The following is a 21,717-nucleotide window of genomic DNA, read 5'->3' on the forward strand; positions in this document are numbered from 1 at the left end:
CCTTTTTTCCACACCCTCTCCAGCATTTATTGTTTCTAGATTTTTTGATGATGGCCATTCTGACTGGTGTGAGATGATATCTCATTGTAGTTTTGATTTGCATTTCTCTAATGAGTAAAGATGTTGAGCATCCTTTCATGTGTTTGTTGGCAGTCTGTATATCTTCTGTGGAGAAATGTCTATTTAGGTCTTCTGCCCATTTTTGGATTGGGTTGTTTGTTTTTTTGTTATTGAGCTGCATGAGCTGCTTATAAATTTTGGAGATTAATCCTTTGTCAGTTGCTTCATTTGCAAATATTTTCTCCCATTCTGAGGGTTGTCTTTTGGTCTTGTTTATGGTTTCCTTTGCTGTGCAAAAGCTTTTAAGTTTCATTAGGTCCCATGTGTTTATTTTTGTCTTTATTTCCATTTCTCTAGGAGGTGGGTCCAAAAGGATCTTGCTGTGATTTATGTCATAGAGTGTTCTGCCTGTTTTCCTCTAAGAGTTTGATAGTGTCTGGCCTTACATTTAGGTCTTTAATCCATTTTGAGCTTATTTTTGTGTATGGTGTTAGGGAGTGATCTAATCTCATACTTTTACATGTCCCTATCCAGTTTTCCCAGCACCACTTATTGAAGAGACTGTCCTTTCTACACTGTACATTCCTGCCTCCTTTATCAAAGATAAGGTGACCATATGTCTGTGGGTTTATCTCTGGGCTTTCTATCCTGTTCCATTGATCTATCTTTCTGTTTTTGTGCCAGTACCATACTGTCTTGATTACTCTAGCTTTGTAGTATAGTCTGAAGTCAGGGAGCCTGATTCCTCCAGCTCCGTTTTTCGTTCTCAAGATTGCTTTGGCTATTCGGGGTCTTTTGTCATTCCATACAAATTGTGAAATTTTTTGCTCTAGTTCTGTGAAAAATGCCAGTGGTAGTTTGATAGGGATTGCATTGAATCTGTAGATTGCTTTGGGTAGTAGAGTCATTTTCACAATGTTGATTCTTCCAATCCAAGAACATGGTACATCTCTCCATCTCTTTGTGTCATCTTTAATTTCTTTCATCAGTGTCTTATAATTTTCTGCATACAGGTCTTTTGTCTCCTTAGGTAGGTTTATTCCTAGATATTTTATTCTTTTTGTTGCAATGGTAAATGGGAGTGTTTCCTTGATTTCACTTTCAGATTTTTCATCATTAGTATATAGGAATGCCAGAGATTTCTGTGCATTAATTTTGTATCCTGCAACTTTACCAAATTCATTGATTAGCTCTAGTAGTTTTCTGGTAGCATCTTTAGGATTCTCTATGTATAGTATCATGTCATCTGCAAACAGTGACAGCTTTACTTCTTCTTTTCCAATTTGGATTCCTTTTATTTCCTTTTCTTCTCTGATTGCTGTGGCTAAAACTTCCAAAACTAGGTTGAATAAGAGTGGTGAGAGTGGGCAACCTTGTCTTGTTCCTGATCTTAGTGGAAATGGTTTCAGTTTTTCACCATTGAGGACGATGCTGGCTGTGGGTTTGTCATATATGGCCTTTATTATGTTGAGGAAAGTTCCCTCTATGCCTACTTTCTGCAGGGTTTTTATCATAAATGGGTGTTGAATTTTGTCGAAAGCTTTCTCTGCATCTATTGAGATGATCATATGGTTTTTCTCCTTCAGTTTGTTAATATGGTGTATCATGTTGATTGATTTGCGTATATTGAAGAATCCTTGCATTCCTGGAATAAACCCCACTTGATCATGGTGTATGATCCTTTTAATGTGCTGTTGGATTCTGTTTGCTAGTATTTTGTTGAGGATTTTTGCATCTATGTTCATCAGTGATATTGGCCTGTAGTTTTCTTTCTTTGTGACATCCTTGTCTGGTTTTGGTATCAAGGTGATGGTAGCCTCGTAGAATGAGTTTGGGAGTGTTCCTCCCTCTGCTATATTTTGGAAGAGTTTGAGAAGGATGGGTGTTAGCTCTTCTCTAAATGTTTGATAGAATTCGCCTGTGAAGCCATCTGGTCCTGGGCTTTTGTTTGTTGGAAGATTTTTAATCACAGTTTCACTTTCAGTGCTTGTGATTGGTCTATTCATATTTTCTATTTCTTCCTAATTCAGTCTTGGCAGGTTGTGCATTTCTAAGAATTTGTCCATTTCTTCCAGGTTGTCCATTTTATTGGCATAGAGTTGCTTGTAGTAATCTCTCATGATCTTTTGTATTTCTGCAGTGTCAGTTGTTACTTCTCCTTTTTCATTTCTAATTCTATTGATTTGAGTCTTCTCCCTTTTTTTCTTGATGAGTCTGGCTAATGGTTTATCAATTTTGTTTATCTTCTCAAAGAACCAGCTTTTAGTTTTATTGATCTTTGCTATCGTTTCCTTCATTTCTTTTTCATTTATTTCTGATCTGAGTTTTATGATTTCTTTCCTTCTGCTAACTTTGGGATGTTTTTGTTCTTCTTTCTCTAATTGCTTTAGGTGCAAGGTTAGGTTGTTTATTCGAGATGTTTCCTGTTTCTTAAGGTGGGATTGTATTGCTATAAACTTCCCTCTTAGAACTGCTTTTGCTGCATCCCATAGGTTTTGGGTCGTCGTGTCTCCATTGTCATTTGTTTCTAGGTATTTTTTAATTTCCTCTGATTTCTTCAGTGATCACTTTGTTATTAAGTAGTGTATTGTTTAGCCTCCATGTGTTTGTATTTTTTACAGCTCTTTTCCTGTAATTGATATCTAGTCTCATAGCATTGTGGTCGGAAAAGATACTTGATACAGTTTCAATTTTCTTAAATTTACCAAGGCTTGATTTGTGACCCAAGATATGACCTATCCTGGAGAATGTTCCATGAGCACTTGAGAAAAATGTGTATTCTGTTGTTTTTGGATGGAATGTCCTATAAATATCAATTAAGTCCATCTTGTTTAATGTATCATTTAAAGCTTGTGTTTCCTTATTTATTTTCATTTTGGATGATCTGTCCATTGGTGAAAGTGGGGTGTTAAAGTCCCCTACTATGATTGTGTTACTGTCGATTTCTCCTTTTATGGCTGTTAGTATTTGCCTTATGTATTGAGGTGCTCCTATGTTGGGTGCATAAATATTTACAATTGTTATATCTTTTTCTTGGATCGATCCCTTGATCATTATGTAGTGTCCTTCTTTGTCTCTTCTAGTAGTCTTTATTTTAAAGTCTATTTTGTCTGATATGAGAATTGCTACTCCAGCTTTCTTTTGGTCTCCATTTGCATGGAATATCTTTTTCCATCCCCTTACTTTCAGTCTGTATGTGTCTCTAGGTCTGAAGTGGGTCTCTTGTAGACAGAATATATATGGGTCTTGTTTTTGTATCCATTCAGCCAATCTGTATCTGTTGGTGGGAGCATTTAGTCCATTTACATTTAAGGTAATTATCGATATGTATGTTCCTATTCCCATTTTCTTAATTGTTTTGGGTTCGTTATTGTAGGTCTTTTCCTTCTGTTGTGTTTCTTGCCTAGAGAAGTTCCTTTAACATTTGTTGTAAAGCTGGTTTGGTGGTGCTGAACTCTCTCAGCTTTTGCTTGTCTGTAAACGTTTTAATTTCTCCATCAAATCTGAATGAGATCCTTGCTGGGTAGAATAATCTTGGTTGCAGGTTTTTCTCCTTCATCACTTTAATTATGTTCTGCCACTCCCTTCTGGCTTGTAGAGTTTCTGCTGAGAGATCAGCTGTTATCCTGATGGGGATTCCCTTGTGTGTTATTTGTTGTTTTTGCCTTGCTGCTTTTAATATGATTTCTTTGTGTTTAATTTTTGACAGTTTGATTAATATGTGTCTTGGCATATTTCTCCTTGGATTTATTCTGTATGGGACTCTCTGTGCCTCTTGGACTTGATTAACTATTTCCTTTCCCATATTAGGGAAGTTTTCAACTATAATCTCTTCAAATATTTTCTCAGTCCCTTTCTTTTTCTCTTCTTCTTCTGGAACCCCTATAATTCGAATGTTGGTGCGTTTAATGTTGTCCCAGAGGTCTCTGAGACTGTCCTCTGTTCTTTTCATTCTTTTTTCTTTATTTTGCTCTGCAGCAGTTATTTCCACTATTTTATCTTCCACCTCACTTATCCGTTCTTCTGCCTCAGTTATTCTGCTATTGATCCCATCTAGAGTATTTTTCATTTCATGTATTGTGTTTTTAATTGATGCTTGATTCATCTTTAGTTCTTCTAGGTCCTTGTTAACTGTTTCTTGCATTTTGTCTATTCTATTTCCAAGATTTTGGATCTGGGAAATAGAATCTTGGATCATCTTTACCATCATTATTCTGAATTCTTTTTCAGGTAGACTGCCTATTACCTCTTCATTTGTTAGGTCTGGTGGGTTTTTATCTTGCTCCTTCTCCTGCTGTGTGTTTTTCTGTCTTCTCATTTTGCTTATGTTACTGTGCTTGGGGTCTCCTTTTTGCAGGCTGCAGATTCGTAGTTCCTGTTGTTTTTGGTGTCTGTCCCCAGTGGCTAAGGTTGGTTTAGTGGGTTGTGTAGGCTTCCTGGTGGAGGGGACTAGTGTCTGTGTTCTGGTGGATGAGGCTGGATCTTGTCTTTCTGGTGGGCAGGTCCACGTCTGGTGGTGTGTTTTGGGGTGTCTGCGGACTTTTTATGATTTTAGGCCACCTCTCTGCTAATGGGTGGCGTTGTTCCTGTCTTGCTAGTTGTTTGGCTTAGGGTGTCCAGCACTGTAGCTTGCTGGTCGTTGAGTGAAGCTGGGTGCTGGTGTTGAGATGGAGATCTCTGGAAGATTTTCGCTGTTTGATATTATGTGGAGCTGGGAGGTCTCTTGTGGACCAGTGTCCTGAAGTTGGCTCTCCCACCTCAGAGGCACAGCACTGACTCCGGGCTCCTCAATTTGGGATGATGTGTTGTCTATTCATGTATTCCACAGATGCAGGGTACATCAAGTTGATTGTGGAGCTTTAATCCACTGCTTCTGAGGCTGCTGGGAGAGGTTTCCCTTTCTCTTCTTTGTTCTCACAGCTCCTGGGTCTCAGCTTTGGATTTGGCCCCGCCTCTGCGTGTAGGTCGCCGGAGGGCGTCTGTTCTTCGCTCAGACAGGACAGGGTTAAAGGAGCAGCCTCTTCGGGGACTCTGGCTCACTCAGGCTGGGCGGGAGGGAGGGGCACGGAGTGCGGGGCGAGCCTGCAGCGGCAGAGGTCGGCGTGACTTTGCACCAGCCCGAGGCGCGCCGTGCGTTCTCCCAGGGAAGCCGCCCCTGGATCCCGGGACCCCGGCAGTGGCGGGCTGCACAGGCTCCCAGAAGGGCGGTGTGGACAGTGACCTGCGCTCGCACACAGGCTTCTTGGCGGCGACAGCAGCAGCCCCAGCGTCCCACGCCCGTCACTGGGCTCCGCGCTTTCAGTCGTGACTTGCGCCCGTCTGTGGAGCCCCTTTAAGCAGCGCTCTTAATCCCCTCTCCTCGCGCACCAGGAAACCAAGAGGGAAGAAAAAGTCTCTTGCCTCTTCGGCAGCTCCAGAGTTTTCCCGGACTCCCTCCCGGGTAGCTGTGGCACATTAGCCCCCTTCAGGCTGAGTTCTCGCCACCAGCCCCAGTCCTCTCCCTGCGCTCTAACCGAGGCCCGAGCCTCAGCTTCCAGCGCCGCCCGCCCCGGTGGGCGAGCAGACAAGCCTCTCGGGCTGGTGAGTGCCGCTCGGCACCGATCCTCTGTGCGGGAATCTCTCCGCTTTGCCCTACCCAGGTATGTGGGGGAGTTTCTTGCCTTTTGGGAGGTCTGGGGTCTTCTGCCAGCGTTCAGTAGGTGTTCTGTAGGAGTTGTTCCACGTGTAGCTGTATTTCTGGTGTATCCGTGGGGAGGAAGGTGATCTCCGCGTCTTACTCTTCTGCCATCTTACCCGGCCAAATGACTCTTTGAGTTTGTCCTTCTTGGCATTGGTCCTCCTGAGTTGTTTTGACATAACCATAGTAATCTTTGCTATCTGGTATGACAAGGTATACCAGACTCATCAGGAAATCTTGTATATTTCCTGCCGCAGGCTTACAATAGCCATTTCTCTAAGATGTTCTGGTTTCTCTTAGTAGGAAATGGTATTTCAAACCATAATCTGGGTGCTAAGGATAATTGTTTGCTACTGGGTTGGTCTAATTTCTAAGTCTTTTCAGGGGATAGAGCTAGGAAACATTTATATGTTTTTAAAGATAAAGTATTATACCTCATGAGTTCATACTAGTGCTTTCAATTTAAATTCAGTGCTAGAGTTTTTGCATAACTTCTTCTAAATTACATGTGTATCTCCTTCCTTCCACACCAGAAATCCCGATTCTCAGAGACAGAGGGGATAATAACATTAGTATACTACATATTTACTCATTTGCTTTATCCTACCATGGTCTGAGAATAACAGTATTAATAGTATCATCACCAGTACATTTACTGTAAAGTTAAATTTTTTTCCATTTGCTCCCATTTTAAAATGAATTGTATTATATTTACGTTATCAGAGCATGTGTAGTCTTTACATAGTCCCTTTTGTACACATACTTTTTGCCTTTTACCTCTGACTTCTACAAGTAGCTAAATATTTTGTGCTGATAACCAATTCTTATATGGATGTCTTTCTGGTCTTTTTCTTTTGTCTGGAGTTGTTCTCTTGTAAATATTTCAGCAACGCTCATAAGAACTATATTCTGAGTATTTGTATGCTGATAGCAGCTTTATGTCCTTTATATTCGAGTTAGTTTTGCTGGGCATAAAATTCTTGGCTTACATTTGATTTTATTGAGTGTCTTAAATATGTTGCTTTTTTTTGGCATAAAGTTTCAAAGTCTGATGATAAACTAAATCTCCTTTCCTTCTAAGTCACTCTTTTTACTTGGATTTGTGAAAGATTTTGTTTTTTCTTTTTCTTTGAAGTCCAGTTATTTTGCCAGAATATGTCTTCATGTTTTGTGTTCTGGGTCTATATTATCAAGTGTGCATGTATGCTATTTTAATTGGTAATTTCCAATTTAAAAATTTCATGAATTTTTTCTTTAATCATAGTTCTCAGTATTTGTTTCGTTTCCATGTATGGCTTGCTTCTTCTGGACTCCTGTTATTCCTGCGCTGGCTCTTCTTTGCCTGTCTTCATCATTTGCCACTTTCTCTTGAATCCTTTTTATGCTTTCTATTTCTGTTTTGGTTTTATATTTTGCTTTTCACTGTCTGTTTCTTTTAATTTAATATCCATTGTGTTTAGTTGCTCTAGAGTTTCTTCTAATTTAGTCTTTATTTCTGATTTTTTTTTCTTTTATTTCTAATTTGTTCCCAAGTGTCATTTCATTTCTGAGTTTCTCTAATAACTCGGCTGTTAGACTGGACAGAACCCTTTCTGGTTTCAGTGGTACTTCTTAGATTGATCTGTTGTTCTTTCCTGTAGTTTTGGAGGAAGAAAGCTAAAACAAGGAAGCAGAACAAACACTATACATTATAAGACTCTCTTGTGAATCTCTTGTTCTCCAGTCCATCTTATATCCATTTGTTCCTTCACACATTCGCTGATAGCATCTAGATCTTGTGATTGTTGGTGGTTTGGGGGTTTGATGGAAGGCTTTGTCCTCCAGTTCTGTCTTGAATGATGTTTTTGTGTTTTTGGTTTTACTATCTAGTTGCTCTATTTTTAAAAATATCAGTTATATTGAAATATAATTCACATGCCATAAAATGCACTCTTTTAAAGTATGTATTTCAGTGTTTTTATTACATTCATAAATTTGTATAACTATCTGATTCCAGAGCATTTTCATTCTGTGTGTTTTTGTGACAGGTTCTGTGTAGTTGCTACTACTGCCATGTTTCTAGGATTTGTTGCAACAAATTTGAACGTCCCTTTACCCCTTGCCTGTCCTATCCCACTCTCCAGAAGTAATCCATGTTAACAGGTACCTAATGAAACACTGTTAATTTTGTACCTGTACCATTCTTAACTCCAAACTATTTCCCAGACTATCAGTGTCAGAAAGGAAACTTGAACTTCCTTTGGTAATTTGTTGTTGGTTAAGAGGTGAGTTTTGTTGTTTTCAAAGGTGTAATCTCTTAATTTTGTATAACTACAGTGGCTGTTCCTGTATCTTCCTAATTTTTTTTCCATTAGTGCTCTAAGAAGCATGATTTTATACATAAGACAGGATGCATATTTTATACATAAGGTAGGAGAATATTTTATTCTTAAAATAGAGAAAGATTCAATCCAGAAAAATTTAGTTCTCCAGCCATAGCTTATTGTGAACACCAAATATTTCTCATTCTGTTCTGTACTAGTAGATTTACATCTTTGAAAATAGTGATAGTATTATACTATAGTACTCTGTGCCTTTATACTTGTTTGGTCTTTTTGTTTAATAGTAGTTGTGTGGTTATAATAGAAGCCAGTCACTATGATTGCAAAGCACTTTGCAAATATTAAGATTAAAATGAGGTGAAGAGGAAGGAAGGTGAAGAAACATGGGCCAGGGGTAAACTAGACAGATGTCCCTGCACATGGAGCTTGCTAGTCTGGTGACTTCAGTCTTCTCTGTGAAATTATGTTTGAGTAGGACTTGAAATATGGATAGGGAAATTTTACCTTCATTTATGTTATCACATATATTTTAATAACAGCAACAAAAGGAAGTCAGGGTGAGAGTATATTCTTGTTTTATGAAGAACATATGATAGAGCATGGTTGTGTTAAGTTGCCTTGAGCCAGCCACATTTTCCCGTGGAGTTTTCCTATCCATCAGTAATGTTTATCATCTTTGATTCTATTGGATATTTTGTGGTATTCTTGGGGATGTCAACATACAATGAATGTGAATTCATTTATGATTTCCTGTGATGTTTGCTTTTTTTTTCCAGGCAAAAGGCGGAGGTTATGAAAGTGAAGATGCCTATCAAAATGCAGAGCTAGTTTTTCTAGATATCCACAATATCCATGTTATGAGAGAATCTTTACGCAAACTTAAGGAGATTGTGTACCCCAACATTGAGGAGACCCACTGGTTGTCTAACTTGGAATCTACTCACTGGCTAGAGCATATTAAGGTGGGTATGTTATTATTTCTTTAAACTATCATAGAATATCAAACAAGGACTTTCTCTGCCCTTTTGTCTATATCGGCTCTTTTCTTACAATTGAAGTCAAGATGAAAGTACCTTCTTAAACAGCGAAAAATTGATAACTGCTTTGATAATTAGAACTACTTTTAAGTTTTGGTGCCTGAATGAATTAGTTTTCTGTGTTATGCATTTGGTTCAGTTGTACTTCTTTTTTTCCCTCTCTTTCCCATCCTATCTGAATTCTGCCCATACTTCAGATCCCAGCTCATATTTCATTTCTTCCATGAAGTCTTCCCAGATTGCATTCGTTTTCATTTTCTCTGAACTTTTCACTTTACTTTTGCTTTCCAGCTAATCAGGTGTTACCATGCACTTGATTTAATTACTTTTATGTGTCACCCAACATATATTGCTAATTCATGGAGAGTAGGACAGGCTAAATCATATTTCTTCTTTGTCCCCTCAGGAGCCAGGGCAGCACTATATGATATGAATAAAGCACTCAATAAATAATTGTTGCATGGCTTGTGAAAACCATTCTGGTCAGTCACATGAGGTGAAGTAGTTAAATGAAGGATACCATTTGAATGCTAAATGATTTGGAGACTACCATGTGAACCCTAGCTTGCCTAATATGTTAATATATATAATGTTTGAAGCACCAAATGTTATTTCAGTTAATATAGTTACAAATATTTTCAGATAGTATCTGAATTTCAGTAAGAGACCTTACCAAAATATAGATTTCTATAATATATATGACCACATATATTCATATTATGAAATAAATGGAAATGAGATTTTTCATGTTAAGAAGGAGCAGATTGTACTCACATTAAAACCTCTAAAACTAAGAATTGAAAGCTAAATTGACCTAATGACAATTATAGACTATTTTGATTACTGTTTCTCTTCTAGAAACATAGAAGCTTGAATGTAGCAAAGTGTATACACACTCTTCTGTTAAAGATAATGGTCATGGGACCATCTGTTGCATTGTATGATGTATAAGTAGAAAACCATAAGACTTGATTCAGAACTAACATAAATTGCAGCATTCTGTAAGTTCCAGGTCAATTTTTAGCAGGTACAACATTCTCTCCAAAAATCTGGCTATAACCGAAATACGTTTCCTTAGAAGTTTAAGAGGTACAGTTGTGTCTGGACCACTTTCTCCTCCCCCAGTCCTCACACCTGCAAGGCTTACCCACTTACTTTCTTTAAATCTCTGCTCAAATATCACTTTCTCAAAGATGCCTTTCCCAACCACTCCATATAAAATAGCAGTTCTGCCAGCACTCCCTAGACCTAGATGGTGCTTTTTCACTTACTGCCCTCTGACACACTGTATTTCTTTCTTTATTTGCACCTGGCTGGCCTCACCTAAGTAGAATGTAAACTTCGTTAAGCCAGCACTTTGTTCTGTTTGCTGCTCTATTTCCAACACCTCGAGCTGTGCCTGCCACATGGTAGGGGACTCCGTAAATGTTTATCTTTTGAATGAATGAATGAATCAATCAATCAATGAAAATGACCACTTTGGATAACTCTTTCTTGTCAGTCTTAACTCCCCAGCTGTTTTAATCCTTTGGGTCAGTGATGTGTAAGTTTGGATATACATTTGAATTTTAGGTAGAAGTTATTTAAAATAGTGAGTTAGGATTAGTGGAGAATGGGGACCAGGTGTTTGTTTTTGTTTTTTTTAATGCTCACAAATGACTCTGATGCATAGTCAAGATTGAGATTGCCTCAGAGTACCTCACTTCCAGAATATGCCTACAGTTATAATCAAAAGGAGGTCATCATGAGATTCTCTAAGCCTAGTATATCTTTTCTTTCATTCTTATCTATGTTTGTGTAATCATGCTGTTCTTTAAGTATGATTTGGCCATTGCAGAGAAAAATATGGCTATATTGTTCATTTTAAAGGATATCATACTTTGTGTTTCTTTTTTGGTTACATCTAATTCTGTCTAGTTTTAACTCAAGATCAGCTTCAGAAAAGGTAAATTATTTTACAGAGTCTCTGCATATTTAAAAAAAACCCTGAAATTATTTTAGATACCAGTTAAATTGACATGGTAATATATTGGTCCGATCAGAATTTTCCATTCATACTGATACAAAAAAAGCAGCTTACTCTGAAGTTTTATACTGTGCTTGCTGTATACTATATGATGTATATAAAAACAGTAGAATAAATGCTATAGAAGCTGTAGAATATTTTAAAATATCCAACTTTATTGCTTTCATATTCTAATTTGGTTAAGTATCATTGTTTTAAATAACAGGTAAGACTAAAGTTGGTGTATTATTTTTATTTAAATGGATGATGTTGGAATATTTGAAGATTCTCAGAAATAGATCTCTTTAGAACTTAATCCTTCTTTCCTCTTACTCATATTTTTTATTTGTTTAGAACTCAAAGGCACCTTTTGTTTGGATATTTCATTGTGTGGATTAATAGGAGTCTGCATTTATGAGATTTTTTGTTTTAAAAGCAAAATTTATGTATCTTCTACCATTCACAAAAATTCTTTTTAGGAAGGGACTGATGTTTTTTTCTCCACATGGTATTGAGACAGTCATCTCTAAACAAAACTCTATTAGTAAATTTTGAAGAAGGAAGCATTTAATTTTTAAAAAAATTAATTTAAAAAATCTGTCTGCAGCTTATTCTTGCAGGGGCTCTTAGGATTGCTGACAAAGTAGAGTCAGGAAAGACGTCTGTGGTAGTCCACTGCAGTGATGGCTGGGATCGCACAGCTCAGCTGACCTCCCTGGCCATGCTCATGTTGGATGGATACTACCGAACCATCCGAGGATTTGAAGTCCTTGTGGAAAAAGAGTGGCTAAGCTTTGGACATCGATTTCAGCTTGTGAGTAAAGAACCGTGACTCAGTGTATCACATATGCATGTCATGTAAGGCGTGTGAAAATCATGCCTTTACTCACTAGATATTTGTCTAAATCTGATCCTTTGTTTGAATGGGTAAACTTCCCAAGAGAACTTTGGGCTTGTTTTGGAAGCACTAGGTTATCCTGCTGTGGCTCTGCAGTCTGGAGCCAGGGTTAGCTGTTTGTCAGGCGTCTGGCCCAATCTCTTCCATACTCTCTATCGGGAATAGGAGATACCCTTCTGTGACTTGCACCTTCAAATGATAGTTCAGAGCAGCATGGACTGTTACGGAGCTACAGGGCGCTTCTAGCTTTTCCTGTAGACTTAAAAAAACGTGAGACTGGCCTATTATTCTTAATTTAAAGTAGCCCTACAAAGTAGCACTACTCACACAGAGGATCAGGGTCTAAAACAATTTAGACTGGGACTAAAAGAAATAACAGAAAAAATAATTTAATTTAGAGTTGGGAATAAAATAGCTTTTCTATTACACTTCTTAATGACCATATGTATGGAAAGTGTTGCAGTTAGTTTTATGGAAATGACAAATTTTTGTGCCTTCTATATGACTTAAAATTTATTTTGATGTTGTCGTTCGTATCAAATCTAAAAGTTGGAAGGGCTCAGAGTCCAGGCATTAACTGTTGAATGTCTTCTCTGGTGTCCCCGTGAAATGGTTGTTTGGTTTCTTCATTAACACCTTCAGAAATAAGCAGCAAGTCCCTTCCTGAGGCTGTCCAGTCTCACTGAAGAAAGTCTACCTACTACAAACTTTTTCTTCATAGTGAATTAAAATTTACTTCTCATTTTCTTACATTCCCCTTTGGAGATAAGAAGAACAAATATGACTACTAATCCAAATAAGATAGCCCTGCAAATATTTGAAAGTAGCTGTCTTCCTGGGTCAGTTATAATCTTCAGTTCTGGCAAAATGTCCATTTTCTTCACTCTTTCCTCATCCTAATCCCCTCACCCTCCCCTTTGTCCTCTGGACTTTGCTCATGGCTTTCTACAAGTGTGGTACCCAAAAGTGTAGTAGTCCCTAAAATAGAGGAATGGGGTTATTATGTCCCTTTTAAAGGATACTATGCTTTTGTATTTGCTTTTTGTTACAACATACTTTAGATTCATGTAGCTTTTAATTAAATAAACATTCAAGTGGTTTTTAGCTGTGTTTCTGCTAAACACTAAATTTGGAATCAGCAAACTTGGGAACAGTTACCTTGTAGGCCTTGGTTCCCATGTATGCCCATCCGTGGTATATGTTAGCTGTAATCATAGAATTTAGAGAGTGCGGAGCAGGAATATTTTCCCAGGAAAGAGGAGCAGTGTGAGCAAATGTCTCACACTGGGGGGGACTGAGTGTGGCTGGAGTAGAGTCGAGGGAGGGGCAGGTTTAGAAAATCTGGAGATGAGAGTTAAGATTGTTCAGAGGCCTTGAAGCCCCTGAGAGTGTGATTTTTGGCAGCATTTTCCTAGATTAGCTGAAAGACTTTCTGAAATATGTTTGCTCAGATGCTGTCTCTAATGTTAACCGTTAGTATCCAGTAGCTACCAGCAGTGTTTATAAAAAAAACTTGCAAGAAATGGACATTTAAAGGTAGTCTGCTCTTTTGAACTTGAACTGTTAAATAACATTGGTCATCCGGAGTATCTATTCAAATAGCTCATGTTTTTCAATTCTCTATAAAATGTACTTACCATGAAAAGACCATTAAAAAAAAAAGAATGAAGTGTTAGTCAGCCAAAGCTGTACATGTTCATATAAATGTAGCCAAAATCATAAATATTTCAGACCGCTTGAAGTTGCAGTGGATTCCTAAATTGTTGACTCTGGTTACCTACTCCATTTTTTCCCCCTTAGTTGTTATCTGAAAGCAGAATTTGACAGTTAAAGGACATCTGATCAAGAGGGTATGCTCACATGGTTAATACAGGGTAATGATTCTCAAACTTTTTGATTTCTGGACCTCTTTCCTTTTTTAACAATTATCGATGACCCGAAAGAACTTTGTTTATATCTATCAGTATTTACCATATTAGAAATTAAATTTTAAAAATTTAAATATTATTTAAAGAAATAAATCTGTTTTCTTAGTCCATTTGGATGGCTATATTTCTCACAGTTTTGACGGCTGGAAGTCCAAGTTCAGAGTGCCAGCATGGCCTTCTGGTAAAGGTCCTTTTCCGGGTTGCAGACTGCCAACATTTTGCTGTGTTCTTGAATGGTGGAAGAGGGCTGGGGCCTCTGTGGGGTCTCTTTTTTTTTTTTTTTTTTTGTGGGGTCTCTTTTGATAAGAGCATTAATCCTATTCATGAGGATTCCACCCTCATGACCTAGTTAGCTCCTAATACCATCACACTGGGCATTAGGATTTCAACATGTGAATTTTGGGGGAACACAAACATTCAAACCATAGTACTATTATATATTAACATAAATAACATTTTAAAGAAAAATAACTATATTTTCCAAAACAAATAAAGAAGTTTAATGAGAAGAGTGGCATTATTCTACATGTTTTGCAAATTTCTCCAATGTCTGGCTTAATAGAAGATAGCTGAATTTCATGTCTCCTTCTGCATTCAATCTGTTGCAATATGTTCTGTTGGTTGAAGAAATGAGGAAAATCTGACCACACACAGATATGTAGGTTGAAACATAGAGAGTATTTTAATTTTTTTCAGGGAATTGTGGATATTTTTCTTTCATACTGTGCCAAAATTCGACAAATGGTAGTTTCTTAGCAGTTAATTGTAATGTGGAATCCAAAACTAACTCAATGAATTTTTCGTTGTTTGTTCTGTTAAATTCCTTTGGTCTGTCTTGCACTTAGAATAAATAGATCTCTTACCCATGCATGATTTTGTAACATCAAGTGTTGGTAATTTGGAAAATACTGGCTTACTGATTTACACAGCCCTTCCAGTATTAATGCATTTCATTATATAATATAGTCACATTTGTTAATACCACTACTGATTTTATCAGAAAAGTTTTATCAAACTCATTGTAGCAGATAAAAATTTCCCCCAAATCTAATTTTCACTCAAAAACTTGAATTGTATCATTGGTAACAAATACTGTCCATTGTTTTCCTTGAAGTGACGCATTCACTTTTGTACATTTTCAAAAAAATGTCTGCAAGATATTCAAGTCTTAATAATCATAGTTCATATATTGTTCTTTCAAGTCAAAATGATGTTCCATGAAAAAGCCGTGTTTCCTACCATCCTACTTAAGTCTGCAGCAGAAACATATTATGTGTATTTCCCATTTTGTTAATAGGATACTTAAAAAATTTGTACTCAAATGGGGAGATTTAATAAAGTTAATAATTTTTACTGCTTCATCAAGGAAACTGGCTTAAGAGAGATTGGCTTTTTTTTTTTTTTTCTTCTTTAACTGCACGTGTTTGGCAGGGAATGGCAGGGAAGAATATAATAACTGCTAGTATAGATTGATTTCAATGCCTTGCTTCTTGATTCCTCCTAAGGTACCAAAAGTTTTCATCCTTCATCACTTTTACACCAGTAGTACAAATGTCAACACATTGAAAAAGGCAAAACGTGTCTTAGTAATATTATAAAAATAGTTTTGAACTCACAGACCTGCCTTGCTGCCGGAAGTCTGTGGATCATACTTCTAGAATCACTGTTTTTGGGTACAGAGTAGAGGTTTATCTCAGTCATTGGGGGCAGAAGTTCTCAGAGGAGAAGAAAAAAATTGAGAAAGTAAGTGAGTGCATGCTTGAGGGGAGATGTCAAGCATTTTTTAAAAGTTTTCAAAGATTCGTGCTGTGATTCTTTTTGAAAGACAGTCTGGAGCTCAGATGCAACAGGTCCCCTTCATGCACTGGCCAAGGTGTTAAAGGAGAAGGGTGCTTCCTGAAGCTAGTGTACAAGGAACTGTTAATATTCAGAGCAAAATCTCCAGAAGAAAAATCTGGGCTCTGAGGTCTGGCTGCTCCTGTGTCCCATTATCAGCCTTTTAGGATCTGAGTTTTATTTACTAAACTGAATTGTAATTCCTGTTACAAGTGTCTCATGTTAGGAAATAACCTGGCAGGTTGCACATTGAAATGTTAATAGAGATTTCTGCTTGGTGGGATTATGGTGATTTCTTATTTTCCTTGCAGTGCTCTTTTAAAAAGATATTCTGAATTTTTAAAAATATTGAGCAAATATTACTTTTCTTGGAAAATAAAATTACTTTCATTAAAAGCTGAAAAATCCCACAAAGCTCATGTAATATTTCATTCTTTGCTTCAGAGACTTGGCCATGGAGATAAGAACCATGCAGATGCAGACAGATCACCTGTTTTTCTTCAGTTTATTGACTGTGTCTGGCAAATGACAAGACAGGTAATTTATCTGGGATATCCATTCTTACATCTCTCTTGTAAGCTATCCAGTCAGAGTTGGATTTGATCACTGATTATCTTACATTTCATGTAAAATGGAAATTCTTGTAAGTTTTCTAGGTACTAGAACTATTACCTGTTATTACATTATGAATTAAGTTAAAGGATATTATTTGGAGGTAGTATTAAACACTTGACAGTTTGATTCCATTAGCATTTCAATGCATGGCATTGATAATAACCCCTGAGAGGTTTCCTCTTTTGTTTTGGACAAGTAGTGTTAAATAATGGCTTTATATTCACCCAGAAACTCATCTGTACATTGCTAAAGGAGGTGAAGAAATGAAATAGGCTAGGTAACTCAAGCGAAATGAAATCCTGTTTTAAGCACTTTTGATGGAAAAATGTATTTAGATGGAAATTATGGCAAGGTATGTATGTAATAGATTCAGTTCTTTTTGTTTTTAGGTATGGAGAGAGAGAGATTATGTTTTTTTAGACTTAATCAACATTCTAGCAAACGATTTGAAATATTACTGTAAATAGATTTAGTCTTTTGGAAAGATACCAGAGGAGATTGAAAAACACCTGATTTATTATGGGATCACTTCACTAATGAGGCAAGGAATTGGTGTCTTAAAAATGTTTAACTCAGGAAAAACAATCTCAGAAGCCAAAAGTTAGATACAGTTCATTGGTGTATTAGTTAATTTTTTTTTCAGTTAATTATTTATCCAAGAGTTTTATGAGACCTCAAACAACTGGGAGCCTGGTTAGTTTTTCATTAGACTGCCACAGGAGTATAAAGTAGGGCAGTTGCTGGCTCTGCTTGGCTTTAGGATTGTGTTCTGGTTTCAATAAAATACTCTTTATTTCATTAAGAGAAAAATGGTGATCCTCAAGTGAAACACATTAATTACATATCGAATAGTTTATTTTTCTCCCATAAGCATTTCAATTTGGGTGGATTGTTTTGAAACCTGCTGGCTTAAATGAAGTGTCGTAATAAATATGAGTACTGTTTGTTAAGGCTGGTATTTTAACACGTGATACAAATGTGTATACAATTCAGTTTTGTTCTACAAATTAGACCCTTGGCATACAAGGGGGAAGGGAGGTACAACATGCTTATTAGTTTAATAATGTTTACTGCTTCTTGGAGTAGGTTTGAATTTTTCCTTTGGAACTGCCTTTGAGATAGTGGTCGATATATTAGCTATTACAAATGCTTATCAATCCTTTTTTTGGGGGGGGTATTTGACCCAAAACAATAGGACCTACTTTTGACCATTATCAATCTTTAAGTAATATTTGACAATGTTGGTAAAAATCAAATATGCCATATCAAAGGACTACAGAAGTCATCATTGATGGTTAAGTGTACTGCTTTCTGGGGAACATACCTTGAAAGGAGCAATGTGTGTGAACTATTAGTTCTGGTATATTTGTTAGAAAAACAAAATCAGTCACATTTACCAATTGTTCACATAGAAGAGTACATGACAAATGCATTTCTTTCTAAGTAGTTGTGTTAACTTTTTATATGCTGTATATCTAAAAGCAATTTAACTCTAATTTTGAGCTTAAGTTAAATAATGAAATACCAGTTTAATCTTGTTTCATTGATAGAACTTAAAATACCACTATAGTTGTGAGTCTTTATTGTAAATGTCTTCTTATATTTTTCTGCATGATATTTTCTTCCTGAGTATTGAATGTGTTAGATAGTAATAATGTTTATTGGCAATCATCAGTTTTATGAATAATTGAATGTGCAGAGATTTAAATAGCAAATTTGTTAAAATGGGACCAATAATGTAATTAGCCAGATTCTATATCTCCTTCTGCCCTCATCCTCATCCCCTCAGTCCTGGGATCAGGAAGCAGTTGATAAAGGGCCCTTTAGATTTTAAACATGTAAGGAAACAAAATATTCCTCCTCTGCTCAGAATTTTAAAAACAATAGCAGCAGTTAGTACTCTATTTAAATAATGCTCTAAAATAATGCTATTTTAGTTTTGTTGTGAGGAAATGCTCACTGATTAAGCCATCTTCTCATAACTGAGATAATAGTTTTGCCACAAAGATGAAAGACTAATCATAGGCTTAGCTCCTTCGGCTTGCTATGTAATGAGTCAGGGTGCATTCATGGTTGGCTAATAAATAAGGCTGTTAAGAGTGTGTAACAGTACAGGAGATGGTGCGAGTTCCCTGGTGGTGCAGTGGTTGAGTCCACCTGCCAGTGCAGGGGACACGGGTTCAATCCCTGGACTGGGAAGATGCCACATGCTGTGGGCTAAGCCTGTGTGCCACAACTACTGAGCCTGTGCTCTACAGCCTGTGAGCTACAACTGCTGAGCCCACGTGCCACTACTGAAGCCTGTGCGCCTAGAGCCCATGCTCCGCGATAAGAGAAGCCACTGCAATGAGAAGCCCATGCACTGCAATGAAGAGTAGCCCCAGCTCGCTGCAACTAGAGAAAGCCCGCACGGAGCAACGAAGACCCAATGCAGCTAAAAATAAATAAGTAAAAAATTAAAAAAAGAAAAACAGTACAGGAGATGGGATTTGTTCTGTAAATGAATGAATGGGATTTGACAAAGTTTCTTACAATTGATTGGCTTTATGTTGGCATGTGCTTTATTACCTGCTTCATTTGCTTCACAGCCACAAAAATTATTATTCAAGAATGAATTGTTCGAGAAGATAAATTGTTTGAGAAGATAAATTTGCCATGTTACTGTGCTTATAAATTTAGGAAACTTCAAGGCAAAGTTGTTTGCATCCCTGTCCCTTTTGCATGCAGTTCATACTGTTTTCCTCCACTATGGGGTAGGGATCATTCTAAGAAAAATTTGGCACCAATATTTATTTCCCAAATCCACGATCCAAATATTCATGGAATTCCTTTTCACAGTCCTATAAATGGTACAGTCCTACATAGAAGCTTTCAAATAATTCTTGAAACATTAGATGGATAGGATGGATTATACTAAATCCCTTACCCTCCTTCCTAGTATCTGTAATTGGTCCTTGATACATTCCCCCAAAATTGTGTTGTTTGTGTAATAGCAAGACATCCAGTCAAGCACTTGTCCTAGGTTAAAGAGACAGTGAATTTTCTTTTTTTAGAAAGAGGCTGCCAAAGTACTGGATTACAAGATATCCTGGTTTGAGTGCATGTTCCTTGAAAAGATAAGTAGGTTGGCTTTTAAATGATCTGCATGTCTGCCTTGGAATTTACTTTTGTGCATTGCTGACATTTTCTGGAGACGTCGATTTTTTTTGTGTAATTCCTAAAAACAAAACTATGTTGTTGAAAATTTAAAGAAACATTTTCCTATGTTGCTTATGGTCATTTTTGGCAGAGAAAGACAAGTCAGAATTTATTAGGCTCAAGTTGAGGGTTAACTGATACAAACGGATGCAGAAACATCAAGATCAGACCATTCAGACTCTTACTGTACAAGAAAAGGAGATATTAGGAAAAATTATCTCAGAAAATAATTTTGAACAGAAGACCAAGCAGATAATACCATAATGGCTTAGAAATATATGTCTTGAATATTGTTTAGCCTAATTTTAAGAAGTATTACAAAGTATCTGCCAGTATACAGGGATGAATATGCTTGAGAAGATTTCTTAATAATTTTGTGTGTTTGTGGTGTTTGATTTTGCAGTTTCCTACAGCATTTGAATTCAATGAATACTTTCTCATTACCATTTTGGACCACCTATATAGCTGTTTGTTTGGAACATTCCTCTGTAACAGTGAACAGCAGAGAGGAAAAGAGGTAAAACATGAGCCCTGACCCTCCTCCCTGTATCCCTAATATGTGCTTTCTCTACTAGAGTGCATCCTCTGATGGATTTCAGCTGAACAGTTGTTCTTTTGGATGATTCCTTTAGCTATATTTTATTTTATATGCTGTAATATGCTTCTTTCCATACATCTGAACCTGATCTATTTTAAAGGACCTCTGTTACAAGGCTGAACATGCTAGCCAGCTATCAGTTGAGTTTATGGGTAGGAAGCAGTGTCTCCTAAAGAGAACTGAAGTATGTGGAGTCTTAGGAGTGCCCATGTACCTGTTACTCCCTGCAGGATGGAAATCCATCAAAACAGGTGCAGAAAAATATAATGAGCAAAAAAAAAAATATTTGAATGAATGGACAGCTCACTTCCCCAAATATATTCTGCATATGTATGAACCATTTTAGGTTTTTTTAAAATTGTAAAATAATACCATAAAACATTCGAACACTGAAAAGATATTAAGTAGAAAGTTAAAATTTGTTACCCCACTAGCCCAGAGTTACCACTTTTAAGTGTTGATATTATTTAGAAGAAACCTTGTAAGGATTACATTTCAAGTTGTCTTCCTCAAAATACATCTATCCTATGTATGAAATTCTAAATTATCTTGATTAGTGTCTCCCTCTGCTTCAATTTTCATTCTAAAAAATGTGGCTATAAAATAGTTTCTTCATGCTTTTCTATAAAGCCTAGTGGCAAAGAATGCTTGCTCTGGAGCCAGGCTGCCTGGGTTCAAATCTTGGATCTTTGACTTACTGTGTGGAGTTGGGCAAGTTAATTTAGGCTTCTGTAAAGTAGGGATAATAGTACTTATTTACTTAAGTATGTAAATACTGCTTACTGTTGTGAGGATTACATAAAATAAGCCATACAAAACACTATAATAACTGCCATGTAGTAAGTGCTTCCTAGACTAGAAATTCCTTGTCAACCGATATTAAATTTTTTAATTCACCGTTACATCTTCAGTATGTAGCATGCAGTAAATATTTCCGTGCATAGTAGGCAATCAAGAATTTACTGAATGTCTCATAAACAGTTGACATTTGTATATAAAGCTATGCATTTACTTACCATAGGACCTGGTAATCACACTACTGGGTATTTATCCTAGAGAAATAGAAACTTTTGTTCCCACAAAATTCTGATTTTCTTCCCACAGATGTTCATACCAGCTTTATTTACAGTGGCTGAAAACTGAAAGCAACCTAAATGCCCTTCACCTGTGGTATTTCTATATGATGTAGTACTACTCAGCAATAAAAGAAACAATTATTGGTACAAAAAAAGAATTTCTTGCATGTTACGTAATTAATAGATAACTTCCAAAGATACTTTCATTTTTTGAAAGCCTCAAATAGGATTCACTATATCTTTAAAAAAAGAAATGTTTTTAAAACTGAGCCATAATTTGCATTCCATAAAATTCACTCTTTTAAAGTGTATAATTTAGTGGGTTTTAGCATCTCTAGAGTTGTATAGCCATCACCACCATTAATTTCAGAACACTGAAAAGAAACCCATACCTATTAGTAGTTGCTCCCCATTCTTCTCTCCTCTCAGACCCTGGCAAACACTAAACTGTCTCTTGATTTGCCTCTT

General features: G+C 36.8%; 1 protein-coding gene across 8 annotated transcripts in view; it reads left to right on the forward strand.

Moving 5' to 3' along the window:
- The window catches only part of MTMR2 (myotubularin related protein 2), a 111,880-nt gene that overhangs the window by 87,352 nt on the left and 2,811 nt on the right, over window positions 1–21,717 (forward strand). For all 8 annotated transcript variants that reach the window (XM_082627323.1, XM_082627330.1, XM_082627325.1 and 5 more), the window contains 4 exons: window positions 8,835–9,020; window positions 11,708–11,914; window positions 16,207–16,299; window positions 19,979–20,092. In XM_082627323.1, coding sequence (XP_082483449.1) covers window positions 8,835–9,020; window positions 11,708–11,914; window positions 16,207–16,299; window positions 19,979–20,092 — 600 coding nt within the window. The remainder of the gene's footprint in view (window positions 1–8,834; window positions 9,021–11,707; window positions 11,915–16,206; window positions 16,300–19,978; window positions 20,093–21,717) is intronic.

This window comes from Mesoplodon mirus, assembly GCF_964341445.2.
Source record: "Mesoplodon mirus genome assembly, chromosome: 7".
Classification (NCBI taxonomy): domain Eukaryota; kingdom Metazoa; phylum Chordata; class Mammalia; order Artiodactyla; family Ziphiidae; genus Mesoplodon; species Mesoplodon mirus.